General features: G+C 29.6%; 4 protein-coding genes across 5 annotated transcripts; 1 reads left to right on the plus strand and 3 right to left on the minus strand.

Annotated features, from left to right (window-relative positions):
* Positions 1–1,294: 1,294 nt before the first annotated feature.
* LOC106784847 lies at positions 1,295–7,183 on the minus strand. Its single transcript, XM_014744793.1, has 5 exons — positions 7,037–7,183; positions 5,260–5,666; positions 4,973–4,991; positions 4,008–4,112; positions 1,295–1,497 (listed from the first exon to the last, which is right to left on the minus strand). Exons 2-5 carry the CDS (start codon positions 5,455–5,457, stop codon positions 1,451–1,453), a joined length of 369 nt encoding a protein of 122 aa, XP_014600279.1. The 5' UTR covers positions 5,458–5,666; positions 7,037–7,183; the 3' UTR covers positions 1,295–1,450.
* A 2,564-nt stretch (positions 7,184–9,747) lies between these two features.
* On the plus strand, positions 9,748–14,996 carry LOC106784865 (formin-like protein 5). Of its 2 annotated transcripts, none has more exons than XM_014744823.1 (9): positions 9,748–10,025; positions 10,522–11,762; positions 12,005–12,107; positions 13,108–13,286; positions 13,374–13,705; positions 13,790–14,114; positions 14,183–14,267; positions 14,334–14,463; positions 14,541–14,996. In XM_014744823.1, the coding sequence occupies exons 1-9, from the start codon at positions 9,805–9,807 to the stop codon at positions 14,565–14,567; spliced, it is 2,643 nt and encodes an 880-aa protein (XP_014600309.1). In that variant the 5' UTR covers positions 9,748–9,804; the 3' UTR covers positions 14,568–14,996. The 2 variants fall into 2 exon arrangements, with proteins under 2 accessions (XP_014600309.1, XP_014600310.1); XM_014744824.1 differs by having other exon boundaries at positions 12,017–12,107.
* A 614-nt stretch (positions 14,997–15,610) lies between these two features.
* On the minus strand, positions 15,611–20,595 carry LOC106784818. The gene is made up of 5 exons (XM_014744751.1): positions 19,409–20,595; positions 18,798–19,206; positions 17,114–17,371; positions 16,781–16,942; positions 15,611–16,194 (listed from the first exon to the last, which is right to left on the minus strand). Exons 2-5 carry the CDS (start codon positions 19,197–19,199, stop codon positions 15,772–15,774), a joined length of 1,245 nt encoding a protein of 414 aa, XP_014600237.1. The 5' UTR covers positions 19,200–19,206; positions 19,409–20,595; the 3' UTR covers positions 15,611–15,771.
* A 415-nt stretch (positions 20,596–21,010) lies between these two features.
* On the minus strand, positions 21,011–22,567 carry LOC106784877 (60S ribosomal protein L6-like). Its single transcript, XM_014744850.1, has 4 exons — positions 22,479–22,567; positions 21,946–22,137; positions 21,584–21,857; positions 21,011–21,452 (listed from the first exon to the last, which is right to left on the minus strand). The coding sequence occupies exons 2-4, from the start codon at positions 22,135–22,137 to the stop codon at positions 21,106–21,108; spliced, it is 813 nt and encodes a 270-aa protein (XP_014600336.1). The 5' UTR covers positions 22,479–22,567; the 3' UTR covers positions 21,011–21,105.
* Between the last annotated feature and the right edge of the window lie 3,201 nt (positions 22,568–25,768).

Here is a 25,768-nt window from a genome sequence, read left to right on the forward strand (position 1 = left end):
TTTTTTGTTCTTCTAATCAATCAATCTATTATTTTGTACGTCGCCAAACGATTTCTTTTTTTTTTTATCTTTTTATTTTATTACTTTCTTTCGATTTTTTTACTTTCACATATAGTCACGAGAGAAAAAGTTATTTCTAACTTTGTTATTTTTTTTTCTTTTTTTTTTGGGGAGGGAATTTTCTTTATCGTAACGAAGAAGAGAATACAATCACGATTGTTTTTTTCTAATTATAATCAAGAGTTCACGTATTTCTGGGTCGTTTCATCACGACATTATGATATATTCGTAGAATCATAAAATAGAATTATAGTTTGAGAAGAGAGAAAGAGCATATATTTTTATATATATTTATTATTATATTGACACACTCACATAACTGACATCAATCAATTTTCATTACTTTCTTTTTCTTTTTCTGTTTTCCTTTTACATCTTTTTCTCTCCTCTATAATTAAAGTTACATAAAATAATAATAGGAACATTTAAGCGGCATTTAAATGTTTTCATTGATTTTTTAAATTAAAGATATTATTATACAGATACATATATTACACGTTTATATCATACATTGGACGTTGTTTGTGAAAATTCTTCGATCAAAAAGAATTTCATTTCTTTTTTTTTCTTTTTTCTTTTTTCTATTAAACTAAACATGAGAGAGTTACAACACCACATTAGAGCAGTCGGTTTTATTTGAAACGTTATTAACAATTACGCCGTTTATAATGTTGAACCTTTCAAAGGAGATTGATGATCTCTTGTCGCACAATTATTATTCATTTTTTGGATAAGCGTAATAAGTTTATTACCGATAGTGTCTACAAATTAAAAAGATAAAAATCAAAATCAAAGTAGAAATATAAACAAACGTATAAAAAAACAAATATATATATATAATTCGATCATTTTAAAATCAATAATATATTAATCATATTTTAAATATATATAAATATTCTCGGGAATATATGCGATAGGCGTACGAAACTAACTTTTTTTTTTATTGACAATCCTTTTATTGCTTCTAACTCGTTCGGGAAATTAACTAATTTTGTTTTATTTAATATAATATATAATAGGTTAAATATATTCTTTTCGAAGGATTTTTTTCTTTCCTCCCTCCCCCTACCCTTGCTCATATTAATAAGACGTAGATTCATTCGTAATATCGAAGAATAATGATCGAAAAGACAACAAAAACAAAAAAAAAGGGTCAAAAATTGACATCACGTATTAATTAGCCATTGAATGTTTTTTTTTCTTTTCTCTTTACGTTTTTTTTTCTTTTTTTTTCTTTTTTTTTTTTTTTTTTTTTTTTTTTTTTTTTTTTTTTTTTTTTTTTTTTTTTTTTTTTTAAGTAGGCTCGTCTCGATGTCGATTTCTCGTAACCGATTCTCATTGACCTCGTTCATTCGACGAAGAAACGGAAGTTCGTGACGTCGGTGAACGGTTAGGGTCTCGTGAAGCGATATCGGTATGGAGTCCAGTTGAATAATTCTATAGAAAATAAATATTTCATATATATATATATATAATATATAATTATGAACGAAAAGGGGTGTTATACAAATGTTTCGTTAACGTAACGCACGTTATTCGATAAATTTTAGCGTTCGTCAAAATGATTAGCCATGCAAGATCATTTGTTTGTTTTGTTTTTTTTTTCTTTTTTCTTTTTTTTCTTTCGAAGACGAAGATGATGAAGATGATGATGATGATGAAGAAGAAGAAGAAGAAGAAGAAGAGGAATAAATTGTTCAAAACATTGGATCTTAATAAAACGAGATATTTCAATAACGATAACGTGCAATCTGAATATTATTACTGATAAATATATCTTGGTTCTGGTGAATTATATCGTACGATGCGTGTTCAACATACAACATTATCTTTTTTTTCATTATGGTCCCTGATACAATAGTATATATAGATATATATGTAATATATATTATGTGTAAATATATGTAAATATATTATTTATCTTTTCAAAATTATTATATTATTAATATATTTCGCATTTATTTATTTATATTTTTATATAATCAAATTGTTTCATCGTTATCAAATTAAAATTCATTATATTTTCGTCGATATTTTGTTTCTTTCCTTTTTTTTGTTGAACCGATTTAAAAAGTCATGACACATCATCGATTGTAATTCGATTAAAAAAATATTCGATTAATAATGTAACTTGATATCGATTGGATTTTACAAATAATCTCTCCTCTCTCTCTCTGCATACACACATACACACACATTCATATACATGCATATATACACACCCTCTCTTTCTCTCTCTCTTTAAATAACCGTTCGATAGTTCGAGTACTCAGCAGCTTCCACTTTATTCTACCACGGTGGTACACATCCCATTAACGATATGGTTTATCGTTATCGTTATATTACGAGGAGCACGCGTAATATGTTTCATACGTTATCTGTTACGTTATCAAAGCCATAAACTTGTCCGAACAGATTTTGCTTCCTACTTGGTGGTACGGATTACAAAAAAATAAGATTAACAAAAAAAAAAAAGAAAAAAAAACAAAAAAAAAGGGAACACCATATAGTACCGCTAAATTATAACGTGTACGAAATCTCATCCCCGATAAAAAAATAAAGAAAAAGAAACGAAAGGAACATCACCCAACGAAAAATTCAAAAAACGATAATATATACTATTTATTATTATTATTATTATTAATATTATTCATTGGCAAAAAAAAAAAATAAAACGATACGATGATATATAGATAGGAGAAAAAAAAAAGGAAACCAAAAAAATTCGTTCACACGTTTATGACGATGCAACTACATGACCACGACATATCTACAAATGTATGACCTTGTTATGTATGTGAAAATTAATCAAATAAAAAATCTATATATACGAGGGGGGGGGACTAGCATAAAAGTGCATTGAAACGTGTTACTTGACAATTTTCTATGAACTCGTGTTGATTGTTATCACGATTTATGGGCGATCATTATCGTATATCTACTAACTTACTTACTTACTTGAGACTCTTAAGGAGAGACGAGGAAAAGGGGGGAGGGGGAGGAGTAGGAGGGAGTGGAGAAACGATGTGACAAAGATGCGATGGTGAATGAGGGAACATAGATAAAGAGAAGGAGAGGAGAGGAGAGGAGAGGAGGGGAGAGGGGAGGGGTGGGGAGGGTAGGCTTTCTGTCTTCTTTGACGTCGTTATGAAACGTGTATGTTCGATCTTCAACCGATGTCCCTGACGTTAACGTTATACGTTTTTTTTCTTTTTATTTTTTCCTGTTTTTTTTTTTACGGTAGAGTTTACTGAATGCATTTTTTTTTCTTTTTTTTCTCCTATCTTCATCCACTTTCCATCGCAAATAAATATCCTAGAATCGATTTCGTTATAATCGATAATACAAAAAAAAAACCCCCACGTCTAACTAAAGTACATACAAACACACGCACGCACGCACGCACATACATACTCGCGACTACGTGTGTCCCCCACCCCCTCCTCCTCGTCGTCGTCCTATCAAAGTGGACGAATAAATAAATAAATAAATAAATAAATAAAAAACTCTTGGTCAAAAAGATGAAAAAAAAAGACAAAAAAAAATATTGTAATAAAAGTACAAGAACGCGATGGTGGGTTTCATTTAAATAATCGATTTTGCTCAGGTTTTGTTTGAGTCACCGGTTGAAAATCGAACTGAAGTTTTCGATAATATCGATCGATCGAAGGATGCGGGAAAAAGACAAAGAATCCGTGTGTTGATGATCATCTTCGATGATGTATTGATGGTGGTGTTGATGGTGGTGGTGGTGGTCTTGCCGATGGTTTGTTATTGCCGATGATGCGATTATGACGTGGTGGTAATGACGAAATGATGAAATAGCAAGAAGATGCAAGGATGCACTATATGATGATTAACGTCAAATAGGGCTCTGAATTGGCAGTTTCGAGTTAAGTAATTAGCGTTTACTATAAACGCCATACCAATCTCGGTCTACGATTTACCATTGTTGCTGAAGCACGGACATAGTGCGTTCAAAATTCGATTGCAGAAGCCACGGGCACGGTTGTTCCAGCCGGCGATGGTTTTGCCTCCTTTCAAACTACTGCCTGTGCACACATTTTTTTTTACTTTTTTTTTTTTTAATGCAAATCAGCATTTAACGCTAGAACCGCATATAGATTTATTTCATTAATTAAATCTTATTTTCTATATTAATATAATTGGGGATAAAACGATATTTATTTAATTTCTAGACAAATTTCTTATTTAAATTTATCAATTCAACGTTTATCGAATATAATTTTAATTATATTGTTTTTTTGGGGGGGGTTTCAAAGTCGTTATTTGTATTATTTTATATTTTATTATTAATAATAATGATATTAATTTTTTTTTTGCATATTTATTCGCGACCGGTCAGTAATGTTTTAACGTATCCCTTTTTTTTTTGCTCCCATAATCAGTGAAAATAACACGAGTTGCGGTGTAGATTTTATTTGAAAGAAAAAAATTAGTCACTCGGATTGGTTCAGTAGTTTTAGCGTTAAATGGGGAAAGGGTTGCTAGCTTAAAAGGGTTGCGTCACAAAGTTCGGGGAAAATGCTAGCTGCCACGGTTCTATCTTACGCTCTTTCTCTCTTTTTTTTTTCTATTTCGTATGCCAACAAAATTTACCGATAAATTCAAAAATGTAATCATAAATTTAGGCTTACTAGCATCCTAACGTGTGTTTCAAATCCTAATGTATATTCAATTTAAATGTTTTTTCAATTTAAATAAATACCAAAGAAACAAAAAGAAGAAAAAAAAAACTACATAAAGGATAGCAGAAAAAAATGAGGCGAATTTATGTTACGACCTAACGTATACTGAAACGTAAATTTAAAGTATCTTTCTCTTGAACTTTTTCATTCCTTGTATTCGAAAAATACAAAGTTAATTTAGTTTGAACCAGTTTCGTACTTACTTTCGCCAAAGTCACCTCCCTGAAAAATTGTATTGATTATTCAAGTAAAATTCTAATTTGAAAGACGTTAAAAAGTCAATAACCACGTAAATTATGTTTCAAAGTATAAAGTATAAAGTAAACTTTTGTACACGGGTAACGTAAAGAAAAGTTTTTTTTAAGGACTTTTACAAAAAAAGAAAAAAAAACAAATCCACAAATAAAAAAAAAAAGAAATGGTAGAGACTGTGTCATAGTTGTAAGATAAAAACCAAGTGTGATTTTGAATTGAAATATATTTTCTTTACCTCATCTTGTTGCTTCCTTTTGGAAGCTTCCATGGCCGCTGTCTCGATAACCTCCGTAACGAATTTCGTCGTTTCCCTCATGAGTTCCTCGTCCTCTTTAAAAGCTTCTTTTCTTTGTTCCAACGTCCCGGTCATGATATTTATTTCGTGTTCATCCATCGTAGGTGATTTAAAGGATAAATTTGTGTTCTCGGTCATTATAATAATTAAAAGTTTTTACTTTGTTTGTCCTAAAACGTGTACTCTCTCTCTCTCTCTCTCTCTCTTTCTCTCTTTCTCTCTTTCTCTTTTTAAAAATCTTATATCTTTAGATCGTTTTAATCCTTTGTAACCAACGAGGATTTCCTTCATTCCTCATCGTTCAAATTTGTATTCATTTTTCTTCTTCTACAACGATATCCTCCTAACTAAAAGTAATGGAACAAAAAAAGAAGAAAGAAAGATGATGATAAAATATAAAACAATTATTGATAGTATTATTTACTAACAAGATATTTTCTATAAAAATGTTTTGACTACAGATTTGTGTAAATCTTTCTGCACGTTGTATCGTATTTTAATTGCGTTAAAATCGTTCCGTACGTTTATAATATATATTATCTGCACGCGAATTTTCAATAAGTATCACGTTACACCTCGTAGTGTTATTTAAAAGTGTTTCTACGCGATTGTGTGCAAGGTCGTTATTTACACAAAAGGCTTTTACACACTTATATACAATGTACGTTTGCACGTATTTAATAATGTCGTATATTCTTGTGGGCAAGATGCCAATGTGAGAGAAGAATTTATTTCAGAAAAGAAGTCAAATTAAACGCACGAGTTTAAAAGGAAAAAGAAAAGAAAAAAAGAGGGTCAAGAGAATAATTTGAATATTTCATCGAATTCCAACAACTTCCTTTTTTTTTAATAAATGCATTCTAAAAAGAATCTAACGTACGTCGGAAATTTTATTTTATTCGCGTCTTTTTAAGATTATGATAAATAGTAATTCGAAACACACGTAGGTGTATCAAGGATACAAAGATTGCTTATATACACCTATGGAAACGTTTGTATATATTTAATGGCAACAAATTCTATTCTATTTCTATCATTCAAATTGATAATAAAATAAAACAAAATATGACTATAATAATAAACATTGCATACGGTAGGATAGCAAGAGAATATCATCGATTTTCGACGTACACGCGTCGTTACGAATAAATCTTTAGAACAGAATTACAACAATAGAACCTGTGGTAGGTTTGTTAGTTTATTCCAAAAGAGAATGAAATGTTCACTAATGTAAGAACTCGTACCAATTTCTGGTTGCACGCGAGGAAACAAATGTTCCACAGGTGGGCACGCGGTTTCTTCTTCGAGAAGCATGTAACCGTGCGCGAGGCATGTTTGATCGTGACTGTTCTATGCTGATTGTATCTTATGACAAAAGCGTGCTCTACGGATCTGCCTTCTCTAACTTGAACGATATGCTTACGGTGGAAGTATAGAACCACTAATCATTTACCACCAACAAGTAGAACACTCTCACACTACCACTCCCAAAAAAATCCATCCGAGGAACCCTCATCCCATAGTTTGCCTTGTTGAACCCTCCTCCTATAGCTAACGTGTCATTGGCGCAACGTAAAAGAGTTTACATTTTTCTAATCGTTAACATCCATTAAAACAAATCTAAATCGAAATTCTACTTGTATTTTTTTCCTTTACTATTGGTCTTGTGTTAAATAATACTAATGTTGATCGATTATCTCTTTCTAGAAAATCCTACCAAAGTTCAAAGGACGTTACGGTCCCCGGGCTACGGTACACTCCGGTAACGATCGACCACCTGCGGCCCTCTTCTACGTTAGCCTGGCTTACTCGAGCGAATATTAACCCCAAGCCCCGAACCTTGTTGTGTCAGCTAAGGAGCATGCGCCTTCACGACGCGCCGGCGCATCTTATCCTTCTCCCACGCTACCTATTCACTTATTTATATAGTAAATATATGCATACGTGTGCATGTGTTTCTCACTCACTTTCTCTAGCATGTACAGGTAATTATAACAACGGACAAAGTCAAAAAATACAATTACTTGTGATATCAAATAAATCAAACAATTCATTTTGTTCTATTTTTTTGGACTTGGTCAAACATAATTACCAGTACACTCACGTATCTTTCTTCGTGTATAAAAATTATACACGTAAAACGACGTTTTTTAAATCGCTTACATAATCTTCAATGATCCAAACGGACGAGGGATAGTAAAGCGATGAAAAAAAAAGTCATCTATTTCCTCTTTGTTTTCTTCTTCCTTTTCAATAGTTGCCGTTCGCGATACGATCTCCATGTTCTCTGAATGATTTTAGCTGCATGATTCTGTTTAAAATTGGTCACTCTTTCTAAAAATGCTGTCGCTATTGATTTTTCTTGTTCTTCCTTCAAATTATTGTACAATTCGTTTTGACTTATAAAACGCGTCTATAAGAGAATATAAATAAATGGTTTTTGGAATTATGAAATTAATTAAAAAATAATTGTATGAATATTAATAATAATAATATTAATTGATATTTATACGTACATGAAGTTCATGTTGTTCTTCTTTAAGAATATTATTTTTGATTTTCAGCTTTTCTAATAATTGATGTTTAGTGCCAATTACTCGATCGTACTGTGCTAGTAATTCGATAGATTTGTTTTGTATCTGCGAACTATATAACAATGATATTTTAATGTATTGTTAATCAAGTGATTCAATAAACAAAACAAAAAATGGAAATGAATATGTAAATGAATATGCACCGTATTGCTTGTAATTCCTTCTCTCGTGCGGCATTTTCAGCATTTATCAATTTGATTTTTTCATCGAAAGAAACAATTTCTGCTTCAAGTAATTCCATTTTATTCTGGTACTCTTTGCAAGTAGCCATCCTTTTATATTCAGATTTTTTTCTGTAAAACAAAATCAGGTTTGTTGGTGTTAAAATATAAATATATAATGCATTAAATAGAAAATTATAATGAAAAGTTCAATACATATTATGACAATATATTAATAAATATTATATTATGTAATATGTTTAAAATAATCAATAAAATAATAAATAAAAAATTAAATAAAAGTAAAAAGTCGGTACATCTCTTCGGCCATTTTATTTTCCGCCATTTTTTTAATAGATCGAATAATCGATTCTTCTTTCGCGATATCGATAATCGTTTCTTCTTTAAACTTCTTGAAATTCAATGTTTCTTCTTCCAACGAATGGCGTAACACTAAAAAGCAAAAGAAAAAAAAGTATTATTTAGAAATAATGAAAGTAAGTTAATAATCGTAAGTGCAAAGATAATATGTATCTTAATATGTAAATTATCTTATCATCGTTTATCTAATTTCTACCACGGATGCAATCCTTGCGCGAACGATAATTTTAAGTGTCGTATAAATTTGAAACTATTATTTGTATGTATTCGTTTTTATATTTTACATTCGATATCCTTCTCTGCCATTTTTAAATCGTTTTCGTAGGAGCGTATTTTAATTTTGTTCATGCGTTCAATCATAGGCGTAGTTCGCATTTCTTTTTCGATCAATATTTTGAACAGATTTAGATCGTCAATTAATTTTGTCAACGTCAAATATCCCTGTTTTACGAATAAAATATTTATGTACGAAATGTGATAACAAAATAAAAAAAAATAAAAAAAGAAAAAGAAATGTTACCATGGCTTCTATTTTTTTCGTAAATTCCGTAAACAATTGAACCATTCTTTGTATCGCTATTTCATTTTGCGCATGTAAATCCATATCTGTAAAGTATGTAACTACACACTCACAAACCAATATACCGTATATATTTATGCACACATATAATCTATATCGTCTCAAAAGTCTGATAACAATAAGCTATCCGTTAATTATAGCAGATACATAATAATTTGAAACGCATTTAACTGCCTACGTTTGTGATAACTAAAGCAATAAGGAATTAACTTAAGAGGCTTTATTTACGTTTCTATGGCATCTATTCTCACTGGCAACGCGATATGACCTTTCATGAAAAAAAAGAAACCGTGTCAGTCGTAGAAAACGTCTCGTTTGAAATAAATTCTCTAATTAGTTTTAATTATTATCGTCTGAATGCGTTTCGCTTGGTAAAAAATTTACGAAATAATTCATTAAATTAGTTTTCGTTAAAAAAATTGTAATAATAATATTATTTAATAATTTATTCGAATATATAAAATAGAATATTTATTGTTGTTGGTATTTATCGTTTGAACTTGACTCACGTTTTATTTAGGTACAGCAGCGCTATCTATATGAGATTAACATAAGTTAAATGTCGGATATTTCTTACATTTTGATAAAAGCATATGATTGGTCGAGAACTGGGCGGTAAACCAATCAAACCAGATGCGCGTCTCTGCGAAATGCGTAAAAAAAAGGTGCACACATGCGTCATATTCTATGTGTGTATTATATAAAAGTATTATATTCGTTTACGTCTAGCACATAGTACACACTGAAAGATATTCATTAAACGACAAAGATGGCGTACCGCGGTGTTAAAGGTTCCGATCCGTTTGTATCAAAAACTTCGAGAAATGAACGTTTTGCGCAAATGTCGAAACAAGAACAGATTATACAACAAAAGAAATTGGAAATCCAAGCTAAGTTGCAAGAACAAAAAGCAAAGGAAGCCGTGGAAAATGTCAAAAAATCTAATTCGCTTGGCCTAACTTCGACAGCTAACAAAGCTACCACATCCAAGTGGGTATTTGACAATCTCTATTCCTTACATCTTAACGAGAAAGATGTTTTTTGTTTATTCGATCAACGTTTACTATACTCCGAGTATATTTATTTGATTCGTATATTTTATATTTTTTATATTCTATTTTTCTGTTTAATAAACGTTATGCAGCAAATGAGTTCAATCAAGAATCACATTATCGTTTGAACTCGGTTATTGTCTGTATTGAATCTCCAGTTTGATTTTGTTTTAATTTCTTTACAATTGTTACTTTTGAATTTTACCTTTCCATTTATATATGTATGTATACGCGTATATCATTTAATTGAAGGAAACTCAGTAATAGTATTAAATATACATTTTAACACAAAATAGTAACTTGGATATCATTGGAAACTGTGTGTATTAATATTTAAAGTCAAAGTTAATTAAGTTAGTTTGTAGAAAGAAGTACATTTGATACTGCCATTGCATTATAAATAGATATCAAGTATTGCATCTGTTTATTTATAGGAAGGAGGACGAGAAGTCATCTACGTCTGTGACAGTTAATTTGTTTGCCAATGATGGTAGCTTTCTTGATCAATTTAAAAAAATTGCTAACAATAAAGGAACTGGAAAACAAGCAGAATCTAGCCAATCGAAAAGTGAAGATAAGAGGGAAGAAAAAGTAGAAGAAAGAAATTATGATAATAGAGAAAAAGAACGTGATAGAAAGTGGAGTAACGAAAAGAACAGAGATTGGGAAAGCAAAAGAGACAGAAGAAGAAACGACTCCAGATGGGGAAGAAGTTCTGACAGAAGACACAGTTCATCGTCTAGTCCATCTCCTACCAGGCATAGATCTTCTTTAAGTCCTGATCCCCGATCAATGTACAATCAACCTCCTCCGAATGGACCACGACCACATTTTAATCAACAACAATATCCTCCTCAAAGTAACACTCAAAGTTCATCTATACCTCCTCTGATGTCTCAACCTGTGATGCAAATGACAAACATTCCTCCACCTAACATGAGGGCTATGGCAACGAATATTCCACCTCCTAACATCCCTAGAATGCCCCCGCCAAAAAGTGTTAACAATAATTATTCCAATGTGGATAATCATTCTAATAATCCTAGAATGCAGATTCCACCACCGCATATTATAAGGCCTCCACCACCGCCTATACAAAATATTCCGCCAAACACCAACGTACCTCCACCGAATATGCAAGTTCCACAGAATATGCCTATGACCAGCATACAAAACTTGCCACCGTCGTCTACTTCACAACAACATATTATTCCTCCTCCACAGCAATGCAATATACCACCACCTACTAATTTACAACCTCCAAATATTCCTCCACCTAACATCCCGCCACCTAACATGTTACCTCCAATGTCCCAGATGCCTCCAAATATGATGCCTATTACTTCCTCTCAAACAATTGTTGTAACAGTACCTAGTGTACCAAATGTACCTCCTCCTAATGTGATATCTTCAATGATAATGTCTGCGCCTCCTCCAGTTCATACTGTTCCATCTACTATTAATTCTGTACCACCTCCAAACTTGAATATTCCACCTCCAAATGTTCCACCACCTACGATAATACAGAATGCACCACCACCGCCACCACCTCACTTGATTCCAACTTCCTATCCGATACCTAATCAAGTACCAATCACAGTGGGACCACCTAATGTTCAAATTCCACCACCTGTGAGGCCACCAGCTAATCTACAGAGCAACAACGAACAACTAGGTATGATGTGCTTATAATACCCTATTTTTGTTTATTTGCTTCACCAACTACAAGCATCGTAGCAATTATTGTAAATGATGTTTTACAAGTCATTAAGATCATAAAATATTATCAGTAAAGATACCTTTTATACGACATGAATTTAGATTATCATAAAGGAAATCTTCATCATCATATATAGTAAGAAATATGCATGAAGAGCATTAGAATATTATAATACATGTCTGACAAGAGCTTCTAAGTTTGTCCCATAGAAGCTGAGCAACTGGCACGCATAGTCGCTGATTGTGGAGACGAAATAGAGCAAGAAGTACGAGAGAAGAATGCCCAAGACCCTAAATTATGGTAACTACTGTCCTCACTAGTCTTTATTTTTTATATCCGTTTTCCTACTCCTTCTATGTATATGTAACGCGTATATAAATTATTTGACAGTCTTGAGAATATTATTAGTTAATTATATATATTGCTTAATATATATTTTTAATTTTTTTTTAAATATTGTTTTTCAACTTAATACATATATATATATATATATCAAATGATTATATACAACCCGCAGTTCCTTTGAAATGTGTGTTGTTGCAAGCAAAACAGAGTCACAGTCTTGCATTAGTCTAGCATGTTCTATAAGGAGCATTTTTTAAATAATGTATTTTTTTATATTTTCATTACATCAATATTTAAAGAATTCTAAACTTCTTGATCTTCATTAATAAAATACCGTTTTTATTTAGATCAAAAAATTTCTAATATAGTTTATATTAAAACAATATTAGAATTTAGTCGTTATATTGATTTGCAGAAATTTTATGATAATGCATCCACCAATGTCCCGTCTGTTATCCACTTATATTGTAATTTAGATGATTAATTTCGTAGTGCTCAGAATCTAATATCTTTATAACTTACAGCATATTATTTATTTGATAGCAGATTTATAATATCGTTTATATTGTTTATACCAAGATTGATTCTATAAGAATGCTAACAGTGCTTTAGACTTCATGTTTTTTTTCAGAAATACCATTAAATATAATAATCTCTTTGTAAGCATTTTCATGCTGTTAGTACCTATAGTATAATGCATATAAACTGTCTCTAACCATATAGTGTAAATAATGCAACAAACACATTCTTTTTGACGCTAATCTGACTTCCATACTTATTTAACCTTTTACATGCAACAGGTATAGATAAAAATCGTTTTGATCATAGTCGATTAGAAATTTGTCCGCTCGTTTTGAGAGTTGCTTAGAATTTCATTAAAATATTTTCATTCTGGAAGCACTTTGTCTAGGAATATATCTTACTTGGCAGCGTTTTAAGTATTGTTTTAATCAAGGTTTCTGCATCAAAAGCAAAGTGCAGCGTATCTGCAGTACAGGGGATTGGTGGCTAAGTTTCGTGCTGGAAAAACAGATAAAGACGCTAAGAGTAGTGGAGCGGAGCCTTATTGTCCAGAAGAAGCTCTTAGCGACAATGATGAAACAGATAAAAATCAGAAACATAGTTCTCAAAATGGTACATTATTATCATTTCTTTATAACACTTTTTTTCTTTTCTCTTTTATAAGAGAGTATTGGTATAATAATATATTCCATTAAATAGAACGACCGAAAGAGGAAAATAGAGAGGAACGTAAAAGGAAAAGGAGAAGTCGTTGGAGTGAACCGGATAATAAGATTCCTATTGCAGATATAAATGCAATAACCACTCAGAGAACTCGACCTAGTATTGCGCAACCTGGAGTAGCTATACCAGGTCAAATTGGCCAACCAGCTGTAATTATACCGCCGAAAATACAGCACAATAAACCAAAGAATCCAATGCTTACCAAGATATCCAGAAATGATCCTGCATTGATGCAATATGCGAGGCAAACCTTTGGTACATTGGATCTTAGCGAAGAACAATGGAAAAAAGCTGAGGACCATTTCAAGGTCATTACTATAACGAAAACGAATGATAATATATCTTTAACAACAAAACTATCTGTATGATTATAATTATTTATATCCTTACAGATTAATCTTTTATACCAAAATTTATTAAGGAAAAGAGAAGAAGTGAAACGATTAGAAGCTCAGGGTAAACACAAGTATGAGTATGATAGCGACGAAGAAACTGAAGGTGGTACTTGGGAACATAAGTTAAGATCCGCCGAGATGGAAGCTACACAAATGTGGGCCGAAGAGTTAACTGCGCAAGCTGAAGGAAAACATCATATCGGTGACTTTTTACCTCCGGATGAATTAAAAAAGTTTATGGAACAATACAATGCCGTTAAGCAAGGCAAAGAACCAGATCTTAGCGATTACAAAGAATACAAATTAAAAGAGGATAATATTGGTATGTTCTTATTATTATTTCTTTACTAGCTATAGATACATTTTTATTATGAACCATGATGTTTGTAGGGTTTCAAATGCTTCAGAAGCTTGGCTGGAGTGAAGGTCAAGGTTTAGGTAGTGAAGGCAGTGGTCGAATCGAGCCTGTTAATAAGTATGTTTTTTGCTTTATCGTATTGTAACGATGTATATGTTATTAATAAAATAACATTTATTTTAGAGCTACTAATAGACTTGACAGCGCTGGTTTAGGATCTGAAAGACCGGATGGTGTTTCAAGAGATGACGACGAATTTGATGCATATAGAAAAAGAATGATGCTTGCTTACAGATTTAGGCCTAATCCTTTAGTAAGTATGATAGATTTGCAATATGATGTTTGGGAGAACAAGAAATACATTATATTAAATATGTTTTTATTATTTAGAACAATCCTAGAAGACCTTATTATTAAATAATAAGTAAAGATGGAATGGACTGTATTTCTATAAAAGCCTCAGACGAGAAAAGTCTTTTTTAATTTAATATAGAAAAAAAAAAATCATTGTTATTTTGTATATCTACAATGGCGTGATATATAAAATATTAGGTGTAGCAATGAATTTGGTGCCATTTTAAGATATTAAACGTTTATTTACAAAGTAATCGTACGTCTGTTATTCTTTGTGTAATAGTATTCATTATTTTCATTTATTTTACTTCATTTTTCAGACAACTGTCGAATTCTTTGAAAAATACAAGATATCGATTTTAATGTTTTTTAATTTAATATCAAGGCACCGAATTAATTCTTACATCTAATAATCAAAAATATTATAGATGGTAAACATTATTATTAAATTCAAATAAGATATTGCGTCGTTAAATAAAATATATAAAAGAAGCAATCGTTTATATCTTCATTAATATTAATCCTTGAATTTTTAGTCATTAATTTATATATTGTAATTGATTATATTATTTAACAGTTATGTGTGTGTGTATATAATATATATATATATATATATATATGATACATAAAAAGGTTCAGGATGACGATTTCGGTTGATAAAATTATTTCAAGATTGATCTTTTTCAACAAAAACTTGACAATAATTCTAAAATAATTTAAAATAATCTAAAATAAAATCTAAAACACGTTCACGAACGGTTATTGCACCTACAGTATTTTTTATTTTTCTTCAATACTTTTGTTAGTTCTATTTTTAAAAAAGTACCGATAATACCGTATTATTATTATATTATTATTATTATTATTATTATTATTATTATTATTATTACTTTATTCTTCATATTGTGTATGTTTTTAATGTCCACGTATAAGACATAATAAAATACTGTTGTCCGATTAAATTAAAAGAAAGAAATGTATAAAAAAATGAATATTAAATTTTTCAAGAAGTGCCGGTTATCGGCGTCCTGACGCAAAAATTCGAACCGTTCAGCGAGCGTGGTACGATAATAAAAATAATTAAAAATAATAATAAATATAACGATCAAGATGATAAAAAAAAAAAAAATAAAACGAAGAAAATATTTTCAAACGCACGCGAAAACACGAGACGTACGTACATATTCTTTTTTTTTATTTTATCGACGATGCACACGCGTAAAAAAAAAATTAAAATAAAAAGAATTAAAAAAGTTCAAGCGAAATATTAAATAATATTCCTATCTATGAATTCCTTAAAAGTATTTTTCAAAACGTTTTTGTAAAACTTGTTGGTCTTTAAAATTTCGTGATAGACGTTAACGTCACCCGTCAATGATCTATTATTCGGATCTGCGTGAAAATGTAAAACGTATACCGCCATGCAAGCAGCGTATCTGCCAAAATGTTTAATATGTTTCAGTAATGTTTCGTACGGAAATAAAACGTTAGGATCGCAATCCAAACTACGAAGACAATTCGAAAAGGAATCGTAATAATCTCTTAAAAGATCATCGTAATGTTTGACTCTCATTTCATGTAATGTGAAACAAAATAAGATATAAGATATATCCAATGCAGGCGATGCGTAACGACAAACTTGAAAGTCGAGGAACCGAAGATCCTCCGGCTCGTTGTTTTTATCGTTTTCCTGAAATATACGGTTAAAACGATAAATGATAAAAAACTAATAAGAACGAACGGGAAAAGAAAAAAAAATAAAGTGATAAAAAACAATAATAGTTATTATATCACGCTTGTTGTTTTTTAAATCGAGGTATAGGAACAAAACTATAAAAACATGGAATTGCGAATGTAGAAAAAAAAAAAGAAAGATGAAAACTCTAATCGTTTTTGATCGAAATTTACAACAACGACACAATCAAGGCAAATTATACGGCACCGATTACACTTCTCTTCTTCACGTATGTACCTAGTTTTTATTTTATTCGATCTATTGTAATATAAATAAAAATGAAAATATGGAAAATGAATTTTCCTAATTAATTATAGGGCGAATATGAATAATTCTTCATTGAAATTTTTTAACTTTTTTGTTTTTTTTTCTTTCCCCCATCACCTCTTATAATTCACGAAAAAAGTCAGCAAAAATGTGACTTTTTGAAATTATTCTTATTTCCACATGTGTTATCCGTAGTAGAAATAAAAATTACATATAAACAAAAAATATTTTACATCTGAGAAATCATTTTAACGATTTGACCGTAAAATTTTACCTTGTATTTAAACAATATATTGTTTGTCCAAGCATCCCCATGATTTACAACAGCGTAAGGTTCGGCGTAAGATCCCTTGACTACCTCCAACGCTATTTTCGACATATTTTTAACAAAATTTTTGTATCTTTTCCGATAATGTTCGTCCTCTTCTTCGAGAACCTAAAGTTAAGAAGAAGAAGAAGTAAAAAAAAACACATGAATCCTCCGATGTTTTTTTCTTTGTCTTTTAATTATTATTATTTTTTTTTTCTTTCGCTCTCTTCATTCTGTACATTTGACAAATCTTTCTAGAAAACAAAAAAAAAAAATAAAAAATAAATAAATTTTTACCTTTTCAATTAAATCGATTAATGCGATCGAATAATCGTCGTCTTCTGTATTTATCGTGATAGGATTTCCAAAATAAAATACGGGCTCCTTTATAGATTTAAATATCTCGAATGTTTCCGGCTTTTTAGCCCTAATTGCAAAACTGTATGCGTGAAATCTTGCGATACAACGGAGAGTCAATCGTGCGTGAGGATAATCGAGAAATTTTAATTCTCTCATGTAATAATTTTGATATTTCAGATCTTCTAGCACTAAAATCTGTAGGTAAAAATTTCATTAAAATAAAACTAACAAAATTGATTGATTTATTTATCAAATTTTCTTTCTCTCTTTATTTCTTTAAGACAAGGTGTAACCAATTTTTTAATTTTCCTGAACCATATTGAAATGAGAACGTATTGTTTCGGGTCATAAATGAAATATACATTAAAACTAAACGATATTTTGATAAGCACAAAATTGTAATATAACATATTAAAATATAATAATTTATATTTCAGTAATTCATGAATTATTTTTTATCATAAAAGTAAAATACAAGAAAGAAATTGAATAGCTTAATTTTTTGTTAGTGAACAACACGTTAAATTCAATAATTCGTTGCTAATAATTATTAATAATATTATTAATGCTACTTTTAATCGTGATCTCATAAAATTTGTAATATTTTTTTTTGTTTTGATTGCATTCATAGCAATTTTGAGTTGCTGTGGGTATGGACAAGCATGTTCTTATTGTTAGATTCGAAAATTGATTTAATTTTTCAAATAAAATAAACGATTAAAATGATTTTCCTCGATTTGTGTATCGATCATGAGAAAATAATCTTCCTTATCTTTTAATGACTTCTCAAACTATACGATAAAATCTATAAGTAATTCTAACGAGACGTTATTCGATTAGATAAAGATTTGTACTTCTCAAACAGATTTCAATTTTTTTTTTCAATCGCGATCGGAAAGGAAATTTTGTTTCGTTTCAAACAATTTTCAAATTTTGTCTAACTTGCAAGTAAAAAGAAAAAAAAAATACTGCCGATCGTACGCATTTCATTTGATCCGACGCAGATCGTATTTCGTAAGAAATTTTTTTTTCAACTTTGATCAACCTTGTAGGAAAGAAAGAAAGAAAGAAAGAAAGAAAAAAAAGGAAAAAAAAAGAAATAAACGTCGATTTTGTTTGTCAACGTTTTTATATTAAGACACGTTTAATAAATCTCGGATAGTTTTGTTCATTGTTTTCAGTGAGAAAGAAAAACCGTATATATTATATATTAAATATAAATATAACATAAAAAAATAACGTAAGGAAAAAAAAGGTGGAACTAAGGTGAAAGTTGCCGAAACGGGAGGATAATAATCGGAGAAAAAGTGTGACCGTACTAATTATAATTAGAAGAGAGAGAAGAATACATTTTTTTTTTTATAAATTATCGTTTAAACAATTCAAATAAATACATATAAAATAAAAAGAAAAGAAAAATAATAATCAAATATTGAAAGTAATACAAATTCGATTCGATAAAGTTAAATGATCTAACGTTTGTGAAATTGTTTAAATTTCAATGATTCATATTATAACGTAATATTATATTTATCGAATAATAATATAATATATATATATATAAGCATACTGATACAATAGGACAAATAAATAAACAAATGTATTATATGATAAATCTTACTTCGTTCAAATGTTCCTTGGAGGAAGCGTAGATATAAGGAATATATTCGAGTGTCATATTGTAATCACGTAGAAAATCGTTAAAAGTTGGCAAAAGTTTTTCGTAAAAGTGTATCTCTTGTAAAAACATCCGTCTTACTTTGATATACTTTCTTCTCGAATCTAATGGTGCACATTTCGCTATCAAATGTATCTTTTTACTTCGTCCATTTTTTTCATCTCCTTGTATCGTTGCACGATAAACGTCTCCGACAAAATTTTCACCAGATTTTACGGCAGGTGTTACGGAAAAACTAATGTTAGTAAAAAATTCTTCATCGGCGATAAGTCTGAGATACTTTTCCATACATTTCACCCCTAAGAATTCATTTTTTTTCTCGTCGAAATGATTATTATGAGACATATTTTTTCTTAAAAAAAGAGAAAGAAAAAAAAAAGAAACGATAAAAAAGAGAAGACAAAAATATATCCGATGAGTAAAATGAAAAATAAAAAAAAGAAAAGAAAAAGGGAAAATAATATTCGCGTGAGTAGAGACAAAAAAGATTACAAGGATAATAAATAAATGTGCGTGAACGAATTAATTAATTAATAAATGAAAAATTAAATTACCCAAATAAAGTGAGCAAAAAAATAAAAATCGAAGATTGACAATTCAAATTTGTGTTCCAACAACGTGTGTATATATATACATATATAATTGAAATATCTTGACGAATAAATTACTGAGGTAATTCTAAGAGAGAAAGTACACTTGCAACGATTATAATCTTTCGAAAAGATGATAATGATGAAGAAGAATAAAGAGGAAAAAGAGGAAATCCTACCCCAGATGTATGGTCAAGCGTAGAAACGACTGGACTCTCTCGTAAGACTTACGAACCGATACTGTCGAAATTCAAAAATGACAACGATACCGTCCTTAGTGACTCTGACGGAAGTTAAACGTTATCGCAAACATTGTTGTTGTACACGAAGAAGAAACTATTTCAAACGAGATAACAATAGTTTAAATAAAATTTACATTTTTCTGTTATGTTAATATATATTGGTTATTGTGTCATTAGAAACAACAATTCAAAATACAAAACAATGTTTCATTTTTCGATCACTATGATGGAATTATATATTTTATATATTTGATTAACACACACATACATACATGGACATTTATTTTTCTTATATTAAATTATACTATCTCTTTTTATATCTTCGTCTTGTGTATTATTTTATTACAATGTTATATATTTATGTTATATATTTATCCTTTTCAGTAAAGCGGAAATAAATTTAATGCATATACTAACGCAATATAACAGTTATGAGTTTTGTTTTTTTGCTCTTACTTTTGTTTTATACATTAAATTTGTTGTTAACAATTATTATGAATCTAGTACGTTATACTAAAGATTAGTGTACGGTCAAGTATTATTAAAAGATAATTTACTTTTGTTATCTGATTTTTCTACTAAATAATATTGATTTTTTTCACGGCTAAACGTATATCAAGAATTATCGTATCATTGGTTTTTCTCTATTTTCGATTGAAATTGAATATCCGACTTTTGTCTTTATTTGAATTACGATTATAATTATTTGTATTGTGTTTTTATTTAATAATCACTAAAAAAAATATGACCTTTGTTAAAATATCGATTAGTGTTGATAAACGCAGATAAATATTTGTTCTAGTTAAACGTATTTTATATTAGAAAAAAAATTTGAAATACGTGGAAATTTTCTAATTATGTTTCGAAATGGGGATTCAATCTCGTTTGATTTATCGTCCCGAGTACTTTGATACTACTATTATAAAAAAGATAGGATCGGTTTGAAATGATCAGGTTGACCGAGATATTGGCATAGTTCGTGCTCTTTTTAGCGATTTGTACTCGATTTTTCAAACTCGCATAGTTTGTCGTCTAAGATATCGTCATTCGTAACAAAAATCGTAACTTTGTATTTATACAACGTTTTTTGTTCAAAATTAATTATCATAACAAATGGCAAACATGGAAAAACAATTCTTAAAATTAAAAAAATTTACAATGATTTACGCAATGAATTCTTATAATTGCAATAATTGTTCGTTTTTGGTGATCAAGGATTTATTTGGAAGATAAAAGATTTCTATATAAATTTCTAATTTTTAAGAAAATATTATGTTCTTTGGAAAAATCGTGTCTGAAGAAAAAGTAATTTCCATGAGTAATATTCGTTTCATAGACAAGTAATATTTTTTATTATTCTTCAAGAAATCGCATACAAGTTATAAGTTCATATATAGAAACATTAATTATACCTACGTATTAGAATTTTAATCTATGCGGGTATTGACTGCTTCGCAAACCAAACATAGCTGACAAATAGGTAAACAATAATTTTTTGTTTTGATTTTGTTTAATTTTGTCAATAATAACTTTGTCTACAACTTTCTGATCATTTTTCCTTTGATCGTTGGGCTTGTATTCCTCGGTCTTTTTACTGAAAATATCACCCTCTTCTTTCTTTGCACGTTTGTCACGTTTCCTTTTGAAATATTCATCATTTATATGTTCAGGCAATTTGAATCCGGTAAGATTAATGCGTGTAGAAGTTGCTATGACATAGTTCTGATTTATTCTACGCATTGGGCAACCGTTAATGAGGAATGGACCTAATGTAAAAGGAATTAAATATATTTATCGAGTCTTATAAGAAAATAATTAAATTAAAATATACATATGACTGATCATCTGCGTAAATTGTAATTAATATAATTAGTAAGAATACGATATCGAAACCAACCTGTAACTAAGAGTAACCCGCTTTTAAGCTGTTTTAAGAATACAACACGTTTTCCTTTGTGCGAGCCAGCTAACAAAATGCAAATAGTTCCTGGAACTAAAGAAGGTCTTAAATATCTATGATGTTCACGGAAATATTTCTTAGCGTGTTTTTTAGTGATAGGATCCGCTGTAGGATAATAAGCCCTTCTCTTTTTCAACAGGACAACCCGCTTTTCTCCATTTTTATCACCACCTATTTCTTTTTCAACGGTCAATGGTCTTTTAGCTTTCGCCTATCAAATAAGATTCGCATAAAATTCTTTATGATGTATTATAAATAGAAATTATATGTATTAAATATTATGTGTATATATCACTCACAACTTTAGGTGTTTTTTTATCAATAAACTTGTAAATGGCTTTTTTGTGATACATGCGTGACCGACTAAATCTGTATACACCATTTCCTAGATCATAATTTCTAGGCTTTCCAGATTTCTTTTTTTCTTCTTTTTTAACCAAATCAGCTGCAGGCACAGCTTTTTCCGGCGATTCTGTTTTTGTATCCGACATCTGTTATGAAAACAATGAAAATCTTTACAAACATGTTACTTTAATCACCGTTTATAAGATTATATTAGATAAAATTTAATTACGCATTGCATTTGTAAGAAAATATTACCGATATAAAATCAATCTTAACGATTAAAATAATTATTTATATTTGAAACGAATAACTTTAGGTGCTTAATTTATAATTAAATAGAAAATCTGAAATAAAAGGGTTAGAAACATACTATCACGACTATCTTATAAAGCTTTGTCAAATTTTTAAAAAATTCTCTCGAAATCGAAAAATATGTTCTAGAATATCTTAAATAAACATAAAAGATCAATTATTAAAAGACACTTACTTTATAATTATAATACTTCTTGAATATTTTTCGACCGTTTGCTTAGATATAATCCAATGATTAAAAGAGGTTACGACACGACTCCATCTATCGGATTTTTAATAAACGAAAAACTTAAATATCGATACCTAGCTATATCGATATATATATCGAAAGTAAAATGAGTGGGAAAAATATTATGTTTGATCTATAATGTGAAACATTATTAATTAACGTATTTAAAAAAACCATGTATATGTATATATATATATATATTTATATATGATTTTTATATAATGTCCAAGATTTTTACCGCAAAATTTCATCAACATATTCTATGAGTAAAAATAAGAAAGAAAATGTTATATATAAACGCGAGCATTTAAATATTTATTAAGAAGTTTCGAGCCTACGTCGAAAAATAAAAGTGAGTTTGATCGAATAATGTTTCTATATTAGAGACTCAAAAATTTTTAACCCACTCACGTATATAAGAAATTGATATTTATTATTTATATATTATGTACGAGATGAATTAAATGCGATTAAAAAGTTAAAATTTGGACGTTACACAGGTTTATGCAATATTACGTTAATTTCTTCAAACCGGATTCATTTGTGTCCCTTTCTTATTTCTTTTCTCAATTCGATCTGGTTCATTCGAACGTACCAGTCAAGGATCACAATGAACAGCCAGATCAAGGTAATCCTTCGATCTCGAGACTGACCTTGCAAACGATCGAATCGATCATTTTTCTTAGCTCGTGTTCCGAAATTAAAAAAGAAAAAGAAGAAAAAACAAGGAATTAAAAATAGAGCAAAAGAAAAAATAATATAATCTTTGTGTTATCATGTAATAATATATTTCTATTTAATTTTCTTCGAGATATAAGTTTTATTAAATAAATAGCATTGCCGATGTCTTTTCCTTTTTCTTTCTTTAAACGAGTACAGATAGTTTCAATATTTCAACATTTTCGTCTATGTATTTTTTCTTAAAAAATAAAAAGGAGTTTCAAAAAAATAATTTGAATATTAAATATCATCAAAATCCATTGAAAGTTGTTTCCCAGTTATCCCCGTTATTCGCGATAATATATAATATATTTATATACATATACCTACACGCATAAGTAAAGACTAGTTGCATATTTTATCGTGCGTAACACATAAAAGGTTAAATCCGTTTTCCTTCGATGATTTTACGATCTGATTGTCAGAAAATTAAAACAGTTTTACTTAAATACACAGTAATATAGTCAATCTTTAAAGTAGTACGTTTTTAAAATAAATAAATTGACATAACAACAACAACAACACCTTTAAATTAAAAAGTCTAAATTTTTAACTTATTATCAATAAAAATGAGAAAAATAAGACATTAAATTATTATAATATAATCTATATTAAAATATTATATTTGTAAATTTTCTAATTAATTTCCTCGAAGAGTTCACAAAAATGAATAATTTAGGAATAACGAGCAGAAAAAAATGGTTTCTGTTATCTCGATTCGTTTTAAAAACTTATTATTAGTGTCGTGTCCTAGAAGAGAATGTCCAAACGAAACGAAACGAGAAAACAAAGCCATCGTGTGCCGAGAGATCTTTATCGGACGCATTGGATAAGCCTTTTAATGATTTCCTTTAGGACAAGAACAACCCCACCATGACTACGAGTATTATGGCCTTGTACATTCTAACCGTATGTGGAACACATCACCTATGTAAATACTTTAATGCAAGTACGCGATGACTGACATTTCCGAAGATGTAATTAACGGGAGTTTGTAATTAAGAAAATTCTTCGTCAATTGTATATATCATAAGAATGTTCAACGTGTTGGATAAATCAAGGATATAGAGAGAAAAAAACAAGTGTATATATATTTCTTCTACTTATAGAATCCCACGGTACGACACCTATATGGGTCAGTAGTTCATATGAGGCTTTTTGATGTTAATCTCGGTCAAGATTACATTTTTACAATATTAACTTATGATATTTGAAAGATTAGTAACGCTTATGCGAACGAATTTAGTAATAAAAGGATAACCATATAGACGTGTACTTATTGTTAGAGAAGGATAATGAGAAACAGAGATAGGAGAAAGAAAGTGGGATGCCAGATTTGATTTACAAGAGGATTTATTTAGATTTAGCCCCTGAAAAAAATTTACTTTTGAATACTTACTATAAAAAGATAAATACCAATTACTTGTACATAGTACCAATTCAACTGATCAATATTAAAAATTAAAATATCATGTAAACTAATAATTTTACGTTATTCAAAATGTTTAATACATTTACATAGGTAATACAAACTTGCATTAACTGTGATGCATTATTAAATATATAATTTTCTTAAAAAAAAAAAAAATCAAAGTCGACCCCTTTGCGCGTCCACTTATGTTAGCAAAAAAAAACCAAACCAATAGCATCGTACTATAAGCGTTTCCTCAAAACCATTCTCAACTAATTGTCTAATATATTTTTCTACTATCGTCAACAATTTCTAAAATATTTAAGTGGATCTAATTAAATGAGACACACCCTGTATATGTGTGTAACATGTGTAGAATATATATATAGATATATATTTGTATAACTCTTGAACGGGTAAGAAGGTTGGTCACCTTTGGTAATAACTGAGAAGAAAGGTAGTTCGTGACGAAAGGCTGCACCGACGTCGTGCCCGTCGGCTGGTCAAACCTAACGAGAGAAGAAAAAAAGAAAAAAAAAGAAAGAAAGAGAGAGAGAGAGAAATGAGAGTGAGACGGGAGTGGACGTTGTAAATGGGGAAAGAGTTGGGTTCGATCGTGGTAAGCATTTCACTAATTAAAGTTCCGTTGCGCCTTGTCGAAGCACCGAACGAACGAACGAACGAACGTTTCTTTCCTTTCCTCGTTTATTCACTTCCTTACGTTACAATACAATGTATCCTTTTTTTTTTTTATTTTTCTCAATCAAGATATTATATTACTTATTTTGTGATTTCCTCGAGAATTGTGATCGATGAATTTAAACAAAACAAAAATTATTTATTATTTCGATTGATTTTTAGCACGTTGACGTTTACAATTTTACGCTTTTTTTTTATATGTCGACGAAATAACAAAAAGAGGGTCTCCCATTTTTTTTTGTTTATATATAAAATTACCAATCGTGCATTTATCATGTTAATAAAGAAGAAAAATAAATGAGAAAATAAAATGAGAAAATTATATTTAAAACAAATTCTATATTCGCAATTTTCTAACGATATTAAATTTTGTTTTATAGAAAATATATATATATATATATATGTA

The sequence above is a fragment of the Polistes canadensis genome, unplaced genomic scaffold (genome assembly GCF_001313835.1).
Source record: "Polistes canadensis isolate GaletaPanama2010 unplaced genomic scaffold, ASM131383v1 scaffold_41, whole genome shotgun sequence".
NCBI classification, from domain to species: Eukaryota; Metazoa; Arthropoda; class Insecta; order Hymenoptera; family Vespidae; genus Polistes; species Polistes canadensis.